At 42.6% G+C, this 15,830-nt stretch overlaps 1 protein-coding gene across 4 annotated transcripts in view; it reads right to left on the bottom strand.

Annotated features, from left to right (window-relative positions):
- The window catches only part of MSH3 (mutS homolog 3), a 230,083-nt gene extending 214,363 nt beyond the window's left edge, over positions 1-15,720 (bottom strand). For all 4 annotated transcript variants that reach the window (XR_001885336.1, XM_017870930.1, XM_017870931.1 and 1 more), the window contains exons 1-3: positions 15,232-15,720; positions 13,662-13,782; positions 4,622-4,842 (exon numbers count right to left, since the gene is read on the bottom strand). Coding sequence is in view for 3 of the 4 variants with exons in the window: in XM_017870930.1 (XP_017726419.1) it covers positions 4,622-4,842; positions 13,662-13,782; positions 15,232-15,627 (738 nt within the window). In the remaining variant the exon portion in view is untranslated. The remainder of the gene's footprint in view (positions 1-4,621; positions 4,843-13,661; positions 13,783-15,231) is intronic.
- Positions 15,721-15,830: the final 110 nt, after the last annotated feature.

Here is a 15,830-nt window from a genome sequence, read left to right as displayed (position 1 = left end):
TGCGTATGTTTATTGCGGCACTATTCACAATAGCAAAGACTTGGAATCAACCCAAATGTCCATCTGTGACAGACTGGATTAAGAAAATGTGGCACATATACACCATGGAATACTATGCAGCCATAAAAAAGGATGAGTTTGCGTCCTTTGTAGGGACATGGATGCAGCTGGAAACCATCATTCTTAGCAAACTATCACAAGAACAGAAAACCAAACACCGCATGTTCTCACTCATAGGTGGGAACTGAACAATGACATCACTTGGACTCGGGAAGGGGAACATCACACATTGGGGCCTACCATGGGGAGGGGGGAGGGGAGAGGGATTGCATTGGGAGTTATACCTGATATAAATGACGAATTGATGGGTGCTGACGAGTTGATGGGTGCAGCACACCAACATGGCACAAGTATACATATGTAACAAACCTGCACGTTATGCACATATACCCTAGAACTTGAAGTATAATAAAAAAAAAATTTCTCTTCTTTTTATTATTTATTCTCAGGTGTGTAATGCACAAAAGGCCAATGGGGACAAATCTGCCTTTCTCTCAGGAGTAGGGCAAAACCACTTTGAGCAAAGCATGCCAACAGATAAAGGTGCACTTAATGTTTTTTACTTCCAAGCACACTGTAAAAGACAGCACATTCTATAAAGTCTTATTCCAAGAAAGAACCATGATTCTCTTGGTAAAGAAACATGAGAAAAAACTGTTAAAAAATATACAGCACAAGGCCACATTTTCAACATTACTACTCCTACTATTCTTACCTTCCTACCATAATTAATTCCAATTCACAGCTTAGACAAAATTCCTCGCTTATTAGACTTAATTTAGAAAAATGAGAATGAGACAAATTTATAGGCTAAATCCAACTTCTAATTAATTGCCACTCTGTCACTACCAACTTCTAAAATTTACCCAGCTCCCCTACAATCAAAAATATGGCCTAAAAGTCTGATGACCAAAAAGAGGGGAGAGTGAGAGAGAAGCAAAATGGCCCAGGAATGGGAACCCCAATCCAAAAGAAAACCCAGAAACATGTACACTTTGTAGTTCTCAAATGTTTAAAACAACTCAGCTTTACCGGGACATCAGGTAAAGATACTAACTTTTAAAAAAAAAACTCAATTTATTTGAACAGTGCAGTCCAGCAAACCTCCAAAGATCAGCAATAAGAAGATGGTGAAGGGTGGAGAGGTTGGCAAGAGAAATCCAGGTCATTATGATGGCAGTGGCAGCCCATCGAGAGCGGCCACTGCCATAACGCCAGCTGCAGTAGGAGAGGCACAACCAGGGCTGCACGCTCCACAGAACCGGCAGGAGCCAGAAATGGGTGGAAGAAGCCTCACCCCCTTCTAAGTTGGCAGGGTGAGAGCCTCACACTCCCTGGGCACAGCTGTGGCTGCCCAGCCATGGCTGCAAACCTGGGCATCTCTGTGCTCTTGGGGGCTGGGAGCAGGCAGGAGCCCCGCCCTCCTGGGTGCAGCTGCAGCAGCCACCCAAGCTGCAGCTGTGGACCCAGGCATCTCTGCACTCTCAGGGGCCCAGAAAGGGAATTCCCCATCTCTCTGCAGGCTCAGAAGTACCTGTTCCACTGCCTGGCCTCTCCCAGCTCCCAGCACCCACTCTGATCTCAAAGTTGAGGCCAAGCCTGGGAACTGTTGCAACCTTGCCAGTTGTGCACATGTTCAGGGCAGTGCTAACATGCCAGCCCCCTGCTGCCTTGGCCCCCTCTGGACTTTGGACACTGATGAGCATGGGAAGGAGGCCGAGGAGGGGGCTGAGGGCAGCTCAGAGCTGTCCTGCAGGTGGTCCTTGGCACAAACAGCCTGGGTGCCATGGATGACGGCAGGAGGCAGACAGGCTCCTGGGCAGAAAGGGTCAGGTCCGGGTGAAGCCCCACCTTCAAGCCAGGAACAGCCTGAAGCCTGGGGGCCAGGCTGATGAACCAGAATTATAACTTACAGTGCTTTTTCTGAGCCTGCCCATGCCAGCCCATGAACCAATCAGCACATACTTCCTCCTCTCAAGCCCATACAAACCCCCAGACTCGGCCAAACTCGAAGAGACAAGTAGACAACCTGCCTGCAGAGAGGAGCTACCCACTCCAGGGTCTCCTCCCTGTTGAAGGCTGAACACTTCTCACTTGTTGGGATGCCCTGCCTGCAGAAAGGAGCTACCCACTGCGGGTCTCCCATGAATGTTCTGTCACTCAAGAAAGCCCCTCTTTGCCTTGCTCACCCTCCACCTGTCCACATACTTCATTCTTTTTGGAAGCGGGACAAGAACTTGGGACCCATGGAACGGCAGGGCTAAAAGAGCTGTAAACAAACAGGCCTGAAACACGTCCCTTGCTTGCCACATTGCAGCAACAAGAAGGAGAGAAGAGAGGAGAGAAGAGCTGTGGACCTTTCGGGAGCTCAGACCTAGGGGCTCCCAAGTCAGGTCTATGACACCCTCTCTGGGCTCTGCAGTTCCTGGAATCTCCAAGCTTCTGGGCACCACTGTGTTCCCTGGTGCCAGCTGTGGAAGCTGCTTGCAGTACACCTGGTCCAGCCCTCACTCATGCTGGCACCTGGAGCTGCCCACCCCGCTGAAGCTGGCATGCCTTGCTGTGCACAGTAGCCAGACCCCATGGTCACTGGCTCACACACCCCTCAACACTCTGTTCCTGGCTCACCCTTGGCAGCTGCGAGATTCGGGCCAAAAGCAAAAGCCAAGCACAGCCTGCCAGGCCCAGTGGGAGGAATGAGCCCAGCCAGGTACAAGTAAAAACTTGGGCAAAGGCACCACCAGCCACAGAGGTTTACAGCTGGCAAAGCGACACCCCAAGGACTACATAACAATTTTCCTATACCTGAGAATGTATTTGCTTTTAATTTTGATGGGTTTCTTATTTTGTTTCCATGATTTTTATGTGAAATGCAGGTATATGCTATGCAATATAAAAGTTAATACAGAAAATATATTTCTTAAATTTTAAAACTTACTCTTACTTTATACTTTATTCATTTAGGAAATGGGATAAGCTTCCAGAAAAAAAAAGTTTTATCCTTATGGGAAGTTAACAATTAAATCAATCTAAATACTTGAATATTAAGCAACTTTTTTTTAACTTTCATTTTAAGTTCAGGGGTACATGTGCAGGTTTGTTATGCAGGTAAACTTGTGTCATGAGGGTTTGTTGTACATATTAATACTTGGGCAACAAAATAAGCAACTTAAAAAGAAATGATGTGGATGGGAATACCTATCAGATACATCACATTCTATTTCATATTCCCAGAGACAGTATGCTGAACTCAATTTAACCTTGTCCGGACAATGCAGAGTGATCAGAATATATTTCAAAATCTACTGACAGTTATGGCGCTGCCGACCCCACCCTAATGGTCTTGGACCATGGGGCATTTATGTTCATTCAGTAGCTTTTTGCCATTCATCCATGTCTTTCCATGCCATCAAACAGCTTATCACTTGTGATAATGGCACTGCTTCCAGGTGCCCCCTTCTATCTACTTACTTCTAATTTCCTGTGATGTGGAAATGCCAAGTTGGTCATTCTATGTATAAAGCAATAATGTATATGCTCTTCTGAGACTTTGGAGTAAATGCTCCTATCAATAAAGTGAGCTTTAATGGATAAACTTTATGATTTCTATGCTTAATAACCACTATACTTAGGTGGACTGCTTCTAAGTATGAAAAGAGACTAAAAACAAAAACACCTTTTTTTTTTCTGATGATCTAAGATAAGTCAACCAATATTAGCCTGGCTGAGGGAGGAGTTCATGGATCTGGACTTTGTGGGAAAGGTGTGAAATCTTGAAAATTATAGGCAAAATTTTGTTGGCTTGAGAATTTTCTGAGGAAAAGGCCAACAGCTTTCATTAGAATTTCAATGACTCAAATAAATATATACATACACATATACATATATAGGATCATTTCTCTAATTCAATGATTGTCAATCACAGCTACAGATTAAAACAACTGCTTTTCCTTCAGTCTCATCTTGTCTGGAGGCTAAGGTGGGAGGATTGTTTGAGCCCAGGAGTTGAGACTACAGTGAACTATAATCACACAACTGTACTCTAGCCTGGGCAACTGAGCAAGACCTCATCAATAAAAATAAAATATAAAGTGCAAGCTTTCTAAAAATATCCATGCCCATTTCTCAGTGAAAACCAATTAAATAAGATTCTGAGGGAAGGTTCTTAATGGCAATTTTTGGTTTAAGGTCTCCAGGTGATTCCAATGTAAAGCTAAGGTAATCATGGAAACTTTAAGAAGGACTGTAAGAAACTGTGCTTGTATTAATTGTCTATAAAGAATCCTTCCAAGTCAAGGGCTCCTGATCCAGGCAGTACCTTAGAATTACCTGGAAGGCTTTTGTTTTGTTCTCATACAAACCAATTAATCCCTCTCAAAACATAGTAAATCGAATCTCCAGGGATGTAAAAAACTAAACTAAAACACAAAAGCTCCCTCAGATGATTCAGAAGATCATCCATGTTTAGAAACCATTGCCATGAATGACCCCAGAGAACCTGACAGTACTTCAGAACCCATTATTCTAGGTAAGTGGATACTCATCTATAGCAGTTACATACCTTTTGTTTAATCTGACATTTCGAATCTTCAGAAGAAACTGCATTCTTTGCACGTAGAAGACTGATATCATCAAAATCAGTACATTTTGGCAGAACTGCAAATCTCTCCTGCAGAGATTCTGTCTGGACTCTACTTTGAGGAAGGGCAGAATCGCAGCAGAATTCTTTCAATTTTTCCAAAGACTTTAAAACATTCCTGGTCCTCAGACATTTCTTTGGCTCTTAGGTAGCAAATAAGAAGAAAATAGAACAATAGTATTTTGGTCTCATTATATCAACTCACAACCAGCACAGAATTTTTAAAGAGGTAGATTCCCAATAAAGCAATGAACCTAACTATAATGTGATTTTTTTTTAAAAAAAAGAAACAAACACTGGGTTCAGGGTAAAGATGGCATATTAAACACAGATCCAATTTCACTCATTCCTGAAACCTCATTACTGGAGTTTTTTTTTTTTTTCTTTTCTTTTGAAGACATAAGCCCATAAGGACAGAGAGGAGAGGTAACAACTGCAAATGAGATATCTAAAGCTAGAAAGGAAAACAAATGAACAATAACCAATTCAGCACACCTGAGAGCTAAATCCTACGTCAGTAATCAGGAAAACCAAGAGCCAACTCTACTTACAACACAAAAAGCTCAAAAGACTCAGGAATTAGGGTACCAGTAGCTCTGGAAAGGAATAAAAGGAGGTTCTAAAATAAAGAGGATTGGTTCAAAGTAATTGGTTCCCTAAAGCCCTACCATACTCCAAGTTGAAAGATAACTGCCCTTCCTCCACATCAGCAGCCAACTGGAGATTTCTTCCCTGGAAAGGCAAAACAAGCACAGTTGATGGAGTACTGTACCTAACCCAGAAGGATGATAGGAACACAGACACAATGTATGCTGAGATCCACGGCCTCTCCAGAACCCAGGCAGCCAGAACACTCCCCTCCAGGCAGAAGCTGGGAGGACTCTTGACTGGGAAATCTAACTAGCTCAAGGAGAAAGACTTGACATTGACATCAGGGGTTCACCAAGAAAACCAAATCGACATACTCAGACACACCATCACTTTGCTCATGCCATGCCTTCTGCATGTCAAAATTGTATTCATTCTTCAAGACCCATCTCAAATCTACCTTTCCCATAAAACCTTCTGCTAACTTTCCCAGCTTAAAATCATCTTTTCTTTCTCTATGTTCCTATAACAAGATCACATCTCCCTGTGGTACTCATCACAGTCTGCCAATTGGCAGTTTTTCATAAACAAGCAATCCATGAAAGAAGGGAAACTATCATTTTCTGGATCCCTACCATGTACTAGAACACAGTATTTCACTATTTAGAGCAATACTATTACGTTGGTGCTACTAAATGTAAAGGAACTGGGACTGCACGCATTTATCACCTCTTACCTTCCCTATTAAAGCAAAAACACTCTCGAGGGCAAGAGTTGTGTTTTGTTCATTTCTAAAAGTTTAAAATTGCTGCTGAGCTGCTTGCTAGGGCCTGCTCCCAACCTGTGGAGTGTACTTTTTGTTTTCAATAAATCTCTGCTTTTGTTGCTTCAAAAAAAAAAAGTTTAAAATTTTCCCGATTGATATTTAAACGTCTTCACAGGCTTTCATTAGGTCTCCTGTGAATTTTCTAGCTACAAAAATGTAAATTTGACTCTTTTCTCAAATGTATATTCACCTTGTTTACTATTACTCTCTTTTTCGAAATATACATGTGTATCACCCTTCAAAAGTATACTGTAAGTGTGTATGTTATACAAAGATTTTCCCTCCTATAGACATAAAAAAAACTTTGCCTGGAATGGAGGTGGGATGAAGAAATTGGAGTTGTATTTGTTGGGGAAAGAAAAAAAAAAGTATTGTGAAACTTGATCATATGAATTGGGTCATTCTTATCACACTCAATTAAAATGGAGTAGGGAGGTCAGGGGAAAAAGCACTGAGAGCACGTATCATTGCTCCAAAAATGTAATTCTCTGCCAGCCTAGCTGCTAAAACTGCCTACTGTAACCTGAAACCAATTTTACCTGATAGCTGCTAAAACAACCTGCTGTGACTCTAAGGCTAGTTTTACCCATTGCGGTCATTCGCCAATCAGAGCTTGCCAGTTCCCCCAAATTTTCCTAATACCAATGAACCTTCTTTCAAAATAATACATTTCTTTTTCTTTTTGCAACCTTGACCTCCAGGGCTCATGAGATCCTCCCACCTCAGCCTCCTGAGTAGCTGGGACTACAGGCAAGTGCCGCCATGCCCAACTAATTTTTTTTAATTTTTTATATAGATGGGGTCTCCCTATGCTGCCTAGGCTGGTCTCCAACTCCTGGGTTCAAACAATCCTCCTGCTTTGGCTTCCCAAAGTGTTGGGAATACAGGTGTGAGCAACTGCTCCTGGCTCATTTCTCCTTTTCAATAAAACTTCCAATTTTATCTTTGTCCTTCATCATACCAAAGACCACCTGGTCTGTGTGTATGCCCCAAATTGCAATTCTTGCTTCCCAAATAAAATGGGTTTTTTTTTCCTTTTTTTGAGACAAAGTCTCACTCTGTCATCCGGGCTGGAGTGCAATGGTGTGATCTCGGCTCACCGCAACCTCTGCCTCCTGGATTCAAGTAATTCTCCTATCTCGGCCTCCTGAATAGCTGGGATTACAGGCGTGTGCCACCACACCTGGCTAATTTTTGTATTTGTAGTAGAGATGGGGTTTCCTCATGTTGGGCAGGCTGGTCTCGAACTCCTGAACTCAGGTGATCCGCCCACCTCCGCCTCCCAAAGTACTGTGATTAAAGGCGTGAGCCACCACGCCCAGCCCCAAATAAAATGTTTTAAATTTAGAGATTTGTATTTATATTTTATTTGACTCTGACAGTATTTAAAACCAAAGTGTGAAAAACAGAGATGAAATAATCAGGGACTCTTATGGCTGGCAGATGCTACTGGTTGAATAATAAATAGTCACTGCCTAAAACTTACTACAGGTGTTGACAGTCTTGCATCATTTAATGATGGGGATATGTTATGAAGAACGTGTCATCAGGTGATTTCATCGTGTGCACATCAGAGAGTGTACTTACACAAACCTAGATGATGGTATAGTCTCCTACACACCTAGGCTATATGGTATAGTTTACTGCTCCGAGGTTATAAACCTGTATAGCGTGTTACCATACTGAATACTAGAGACAACTGTAACACAATGGTAAGTATCTGTGTATCTAAACATATTTAAACATAGAAATGGTACAGTAAAAATACCTACTATAATCTTGTGAGACTAATGTTGTATAGGTGGCCCCTCATTGACTGTTGTTAGGTAGCATATGACTGTATTTATGTTCTTAATGTTACCAATGTCTACTATCTCTGTATTGTGGAAATACGATGTAATGGTGTGCTACTGCTACTATGCATCCCTTTCTAACTCTAAAAAGGTCAAGCCGTAGGAATGTGACTAAAGTTGCTCTAGAGTAAGGGCTATTATTCTCTACTGAAGTTTAAAAACAATCCTTAAAAAGATCAAAGTGATCCAAAGGAATTTAACTGCTTGCCAGAACAGAGTCCAACACTCTAAAGAAATACAAACTCCAGCAGGAGACAACACAGATTCAACATATCCATGATCCAACTAGTTAGTTACTAGACATGCAAAAAGTAGGAAAAATCTGTCACGGGATGCAGGCCCAGAAATGACAGATGATGCAATTAGCATATAAGAACAAGAAAATACAATTTATAAATATGCTCCATATAATTGAGAATGTAAAGGAAAACATGAGCAAAAAGAGGAGCAAAAGGATTTTTTTCAATAGCTTTACTGAGATATAATTCATATAGAGAACTGGAAGATATTTTAAAAGAACAAAATGGAACTTCTAGAGACGAAATATACAATATGGGAAATGAACATTTTATTGAATGAGATTTACAGCAGATTAGACATAGCAGAAAAAAAGACCACTGAAAACAGAGCAGTAGAATCTATCCAAAATGAAGTACAAAGAGAAATAAGCCTGGGAAACAAATGAAAAGAGCCTCGATGACTTAAGAGATAATATCAAATAGTTAATATCTCTGTAATAAACTCTCAGAAGGAGACACAGAGACAGGAAGTCAGAAAAAATGTGAAACAATAACAACCAAAAAAGTTTCCCACATTTAATAAGACCTATAAACCCACAGACTGGAGAAGCTTTAAATGAGCTCCAAACAGGATAAAAATAAATGAAGAAATAAAATTTAAAAACCAGACAAAGACAGCTGGGCACGGTGGCTCACACCTATAATCCCAGCACTTTGGGAGGCCGAGGCAGGTAGATCACGAGGTCAGGAGTTTGAGACCAACCTGGCCAACATGGTGAAACTCGATCTCCACTAAAAATACACAAATTAGCCAGGCGTGGTGATGACTGCCTGTAACCCCAGCTACTCCAGAGGCTGAGGCAGGAGAATTGCTTAAACCTGGTGGGGTGGGTTGCAGTGAGCTGAGATTGGGGGAGGGGGTGGCAAACAGACAAGGTCCATCAAAATCAAATATGTGTTTCTGCAGATTCTATGGGGCAGAAAAAAAATCGAACATGAAAATCAGTGATTAAGAGAAAATCTTAAAAGCAACCAGAGAAAAAGACAACCCTTTATAATTAAAAATAAAAAACCTTTGATGTCTTTTATGCTAAAGGCTAAGAATCCCCGAAGAAATACAGTGACTCTTTCCTTCTAAATATGACTTTTCCAATATACAGTTACCTTGTTTACTATGACTTCCTTTATGCTAAAATATATTTTGAATCTTTTCCAATGTGATATAGTTTGTGCCCCAACCCAAATATCAACTTGAATTTTATCTCCCAGAATTCTCATGTGTTGTGGGAGGGACCCAGTGGGAGGGACCCAGTGGGAGGAATCATGGGAGCCAGTCTTTCCTGTGCTATTCTCATGATAGTGAATAAGTCTCATGAAATCTGATGAGTTTATCAGGTTTCCACCTTTGTGTCTTCCTCATTTTCTCTTGCCACCACCATGTAAGAAATGCCTTTCAACAAACTTGCACGTTCTACACATGTATCCCAAAACTTAAAATATAAAAAAATTTAAAAAAAATTAAAAAAAAAAAAAGAAGTGCCTTTCACCTCCCACCATGATTCTGAGGCCTCCCCAGCCATGTGGAACTGTAAGTCCAATTAAACCTCTTTTTCTTCCCAGTCTCTGGTATGTCTTTATCAGCAATGTGAAAATGGACTAATAAACAATGCATCTCTTACTTTATTATTCTTCCCTTGGTTTTCAAAATACATACTTAACTGGCTTTTCAAATGTATCTAAGTTTGCTTGTGTGTATAAAAGTTTCCTTCTCCCGTGGATCCCAGGTATAAAAAATAACTTGTTAATTGAAGAGTTAAGAACTGAGGTGGATATATACAATGGAATACTGCCTAGAAAAAAGGAATGAATGCATTATAGAGTAGCCAAAATGATAGAGACAGAAAGCTGAATGGCAGGCACCATGGGTTGGGGGAAGGGAAATACAGGAAGTTAGTGTTTAATGGGTACAGACTTATAGGATTGTAAGATTAAAAGTTCCGGAGATGGATGGTGGTGATGGGTGCATGTGTACTAAATACCCCTGAGCTGTATACTTAAAAATGTCTAGAATGATAAATTTTATGTTATGTATAGTTTACCACAATAAAGAAAATGAGTATTTTTAGAAAAGGGAATGAAGTAGATACATGCTACAACATGGATGAACCTTGAAAACATTACAGTAAGTGAAAGAAACCAGACAACAAAGGCCACATATTATATGATTCCATTTATATGAAATGTTCAGAATAGGCAAATCTATAGACAGAAAGTAGATTAGTGGTTACCTAGGGCTGGGGAGTGCTGGGGAGAACAGGGGTGGCTGTTAATGGGCACAGGGTTTCTTTTGGGGTGACGAAAATGTTCTAAAATTGACTTTGATGATGGTTGCACAACTCTGGGAATATCCTAAAAGCCATTGAATTGTGCATGCTAAATGGGTGAATCATATTGTATGATAACTGTATCTTTTTTTTGAGACTGAGCCTCACTCTGTCGCCCAGCTTGGAGTGCAGTGGCATGATCTCGGCTCACTGCACCCACACCTCCCAGACTCAAGCGATTCTCCCGCCTCAGCCTCCTGAGTAGCTGGGACCACCAGTGCCCACCACCATGTCTGGCTAATTTTTGTATTTTTAGTAGAGATGAGGTTTCACCATGTTGACCAGGCTGGTCTGGAACTCCTGACCTCAGGTGATACACCTGCCTCGGCCTCCCAAAGTGCTGGGATTACAGGCGTGAGCCACCATGCCCAGCCCCAAGAACTATATCTTAATAATTCTGTTATTAAAAAAAAAAAACTTGCCAGGTATGATGGCTCAGGAGTGCAGTCCCAGCAACTGAGGGGCTGAGGCAGGAGGATGGCTTGGGACCAGGAATTCAAGACCAGCCTGGTCAACACAGCAAAACCCTGTCTCTAAAAAATATATATATTTTTTAATTAGCCAGGCATGGTGGCATGCACCTGTGGTCCTTGCTACTTAGGAAGCTAAGGCAGGAGGATGGCTTGAGCCCAGGAGTTTGAGGCTACATGAGCAATGATCCTGCCACTACACTCCAGCCTGGATGACAGAGTAAGACCTGTCTCTAAAAAATAAAATAAACTGAAGTGGAGCAGTCACCCAGCTTCTAACTAGTCAATGATCCTCTCCCTTCTTTCTTAGTGCCATTTTTAACAAGTGGCAAAGGTCCTATTTTAAAATATGCCAAGTGCGTTGTCTTATTTCAACAACATTCTATCTCAACTGTCCCGTGTGGTCTTAGTTACTTAACTGTGATAATCTTCAGTTCTCTTCACCTATCACCCACTTCTTCCTCTATAAAAAGACAACAGGCCTGGCGCAGTGGCTCACACCTGTAATGCAGCACTTTGGGAGGCCAAGACGGGCAGATCACTTGAGGCCAGGAGTTCGAGACCAGCCTAACTAACCAACATGGCAAAATGCTGACTCTACTAAAAATACAAAAAGTAGCCATGTGTGGTGGCACGCACCTGTAATCCCAGCTACTCGGGAGGCTGAGGCAGGAGAATTGCTTGAACTCAGGAGGTGGAGGTTACAGTGAGCTGAGATTATACCAGTGCACTCCAGCCTGGGTGACAGAGTGAGAGACCGTGTCTCAAAAAAAAAAAAATAGAGGGCAAAAAGCATTCTTTGGAAAATAAATGAGCTACAAAAGCCTCTAGAATAAAAATCATAGTTGCTTATTCAGTGCTTGTAGACCTAAAAAATGGATCTATACAGAGTAATCAAGCAATGAAAGGTAGGCAGCCCCAGAATTGTAACATTAACACATGACAAATTCTCTCAAGTCATGCCTTCTTGCATGCCCCCTCCAGAAAGGAGAAGTTTCAGATTTACTTTTCTCCTTAGCCACATATCTCCATTCCTGTAGTTATTTCATACTAAAGCTTTCATGTTGACCCTAAATCCAAATTTTACCTTTAATGGAAGGATTAATATTTTACATATATCTCCATTGGACAGATACCTCTACTGAATTGGGACTTTTTCTTTTTTCTCATTCTCTTTACCTAATTTCCTGGGGATAATGAATAAAGATGGATTTTCTGTCTTCCCTTATCACAAATTCTCTGATACCATAAAACCAGAGAAAAATCTGCTCAACTGTCTATATGCAACAGCACCTCTAGAAATCCAGGAACACAGGCACTCAGGCAGGCTGGGTTTTTTTTTTTTTTTTTTTTTTTGCTGTTTTTCGTTTGTTTGTTTTTTGTTTTGAGACAGAGTGTCGCTCTGTCGCCCAGGCTGGAGTGCAGTGGCACAATCTTGGCTCACTGCAACCTTCACCTCCTGGGCTCAAGTGATTCTCCTGCCTCAACCTCCCACGTAGCTGGGATTACAGGCAACCACCACCACGCCCAGCTAATTATCGTATTTTTAGTGGAGACAGGATTTCACCATGTTGGCCAGGCTGGTTTTAAACTCCTGACCTCAGATGATCCGCCTGCCTTGGCCTTCCAAAGTGCTGANTTTTTTTTTTTTTTTTTTTTTGCTGTTTTTCGTTTGTTTGTTTTTTGTTTTGAGACAGAGTGTCGCTCTGTCGCCCAGGCTGGAGTGCAGTGGCACAATCTTGGCTCACTGCAACCTTCACCTCCTGGGCTCAAGTGATTCTCCTGCCTCAACCTCCCACGTAGCTGGGATTACAGGCAACCACCACCACGCCCAGCTAATTATCGTATTTTTAGTGGAGACAGGATTTCACCATGTTGGCCAGGCTGGTTTTAAACTCCTGACCTCAGATGATCCGCCTGCCTTGGCCTTCCAAAGTGCTGAGATTACAAGTGTAAGCCACCGCGCCCTAGGCATGCTGTTTTTATTCAATGCCTTTTACATACACAAAGAGCAGCTCTAAGCAAAAAAAAAAAAAGGGGGGGGGGGGGGGAGATCTACGGGTCCTGGTACTGAAAATTGTTCAAAATTTTCTATTAAGTAGAAAAAGACAGCAGCAAATTAGTATACAATATAATATAATCCGTAAAATATAATTAAACTAATTTGTGAGCTTATGAGTATGCATATATACACACGTATAAATTTTTAAAATCTGGACGTATACAGAGCACCAATTAGCAGTGGGCCTCACTCAAAGGGAGGGATTATGGGGTCTATCACTGCCTACGTTCCAAATTTCTGTACTGTTTGAAATTTCTGTAGCAAGAATGTTTTAATTTTATAATCAGGACAAAAATAGCTAGAAGGAATAAAGGAGAAAGTTGGGAGAACTACAGTTAAATTGCAGAATTCTAGCTCTACCATCCCCTTAACGTCTTATACCCATCACCATCACCTATAGGGGGCCACTCTGCTCAGGAACAAAGGGGACCTTTCTCCACAAAGAAAAAAGACACAATTCTAATATGCTCTTCTACCCTCTGGAGAATTCCAGAATAACAGGGCCATGACTGAGCGAGAAAAGAATCCCCCACAACTCACCAGAGGTGCCAGACATTCCCAGATCACTTCCTCCTTCCTTTTGTTGGGCTTTCTTTACTTTCTTTTTAACAGACCCATCATTTTCCAATGGTCTCTTCTTATTTCTGTCCATTTCTGTAGCCTATATCGGGAAGGTTAGAAAATGATGTATCTCTATTCTGAGAAGGCCTGAGGTATGTGAAGTAATTTAAACCTTACATCTGAATGACAAGTTCCTTGCCATCCATTCTTCAAAGAATCCCCTACTTTTAGCACTGGAAAAGTCTATGGGTGAACTGTTTTTAACACCATAAAAGACAAGGTAGAGTCTGATGACTGAGGTCAGGAGTCTCAGCAACTCAAGCCCTGTTTAGAATTAATTGAAACCAAGGCTGCTACCTGTCTTGTCTCAATCAGCCTTCAGCTTTCTCTAGTTATAAAACTTGAATCACCCTACTTATATATGCTAAATAAAATACCTCTAAGAAATAAACAGCTATGTAGCAAAGGCACAGAGAGAAAAAGATACATAATAAAAGAACAGTATCATTTTTGACATGGTCATTCCAATTTAAGTGTTTCCTGTTTAAATGGTTTATGTTCATCACTAAAGATGTGACAAGATTATGAACTTTTTCTTGGCAGAAAACTTGCCAAAAGCATACATAAGTCCTTCACCAACTACCCTTTAAATGGCGGGTGCAAACTTTTGGTGAATTCATGAAAATGTCGGCCTCAAAAAAAAAAAAAAAAAAAACAGAAGAGAAGTAATCCCTTTAAGGGAGAAATATATAAGAAGGGAACAAGATTTTGAAGCACCCAAGCTGCCACTTACATTAAAACACGGTAGGTGGCTAAATACCAGTCTTCAATGCCCTTCCACCCTCAGTTTGAAAAATACTGTGCAGGTGACCCCAGTGAGGGGTCACCCTTAGGCTTTTCCCGTGGCAGTACCTCCCGTCTAAAAGCAAACAAACGTACTTATTGCGTTGAAGGATGGCAACAGGAAGGACTCCATGATTAATCACATCTATACATCTATACCATCCTAAGAAACTTTATCCACCCAAATTGTATTTCAGACTTTATAATCTAAACTACAAAAAGTGTTCACTGGGGAACTGCAAAATATGACTACTTTTAACCGTAGTGATTTGAAATATTGAGCAATGCTGTTGCAGCCTTGAAAACTGGAGACCTAACGGCAGCTTTCTTCTAGTCCAGCACTTTTTAAATCACTAAAACTCTTCGACCACTAAGAAAAAAAAAAACGATGGAGGTTAAAAGACGCACCCCTTACCCACAAGCCCCCTTATCAGAATGCGAGTCAGGAGACCTGAGTTCCTGTCTCATGTCTGCCATTAAACACCTGCGTAACCTTAGCCTATCTCCTCAAATGGAAGTACTAAAAACCTCAGCGCTTCACCTAGTTTGTAGCCCCGCCTGGGCTCTTCCCACCTTCCCCTTCTTCAGCCCGTCCCTTCCTCCTCCAGCCCTGTCATCTGGCGGAGGGTACCCGCCTCCGCCCGCCTCACCCACAAGCCCCGCCCACCGGCCCCGACAGCCCTTCCCCGTCCGGGACAGAACCTACCACGAGCGGCGGCAACTGGGGCGGGAAAGTGGACGCTGGGGGCGCTGCGGCGTCATGGTCCACCTGATCGGTTGCACCCGTGGGGGAGGAGGTGGATTTCAGGCTTCCAGTAGACTGGAAGAATCTGCTCAAAACAGCTTGCCTCGCAGGCACTGGGCTGGAGGCAGCGAGGCCGCCCGACGCAGGCTTCCGGCGAGACATGGCAGGGGAAGGATAGCAGCCCGGGGACAGGGCCCGGCCGGGAGCGCGAGCCCGTGGCCGCAGTTCCCAGGCGTCTGCGGGCGCGAGCGCGCCGTGACCCTGCCGTGCGCCGGGGCGGGGGGCGGGGCCTCGCCTGCACAAATAGGAACGAGGGGACGGGGCGGCCACAATTTCGCGCCAATCTTGACCGCGCATTCTGTTTTAATGAGCAGGCTCGGAGGTGCTCCAGCTGCTGTCATGGTTCGTTCGCTAAACTGCATCGTCGCTGTGTCCCAGAACATGGGCATCGGCAAGAACGGCGACCTGCCCTGGCCGCCGCTCAGGTATCTGCCGGGCCGGGGCGATGGGATCCAGACTGGCGCAGGCTGCCCGCTGTCGGGGTATCTAGGAGGGACGCG

Source organism: Rhinopithecus bieti, unplaced genomic scaffold (assembly GCF_001698545.2).
Source record: "Rhinopithecus bieti isolate Rb0 unplaced genomic scaffold, ASM169854v2 scaffold_5216, whole genome shotgun sequence".
In the NCBI taxonomy this organism is placed as follows: Eukaryota; Metazoa; Chordata; class Mammalia; order Primates; family Cercopithecidae; genus Rhinopithecus; species Rhinopithecus bieti.
Note: the sequence above shows the minus strand (reverse complement) of the source record. Positions and strands in the feature narration are given on the sequence as shown.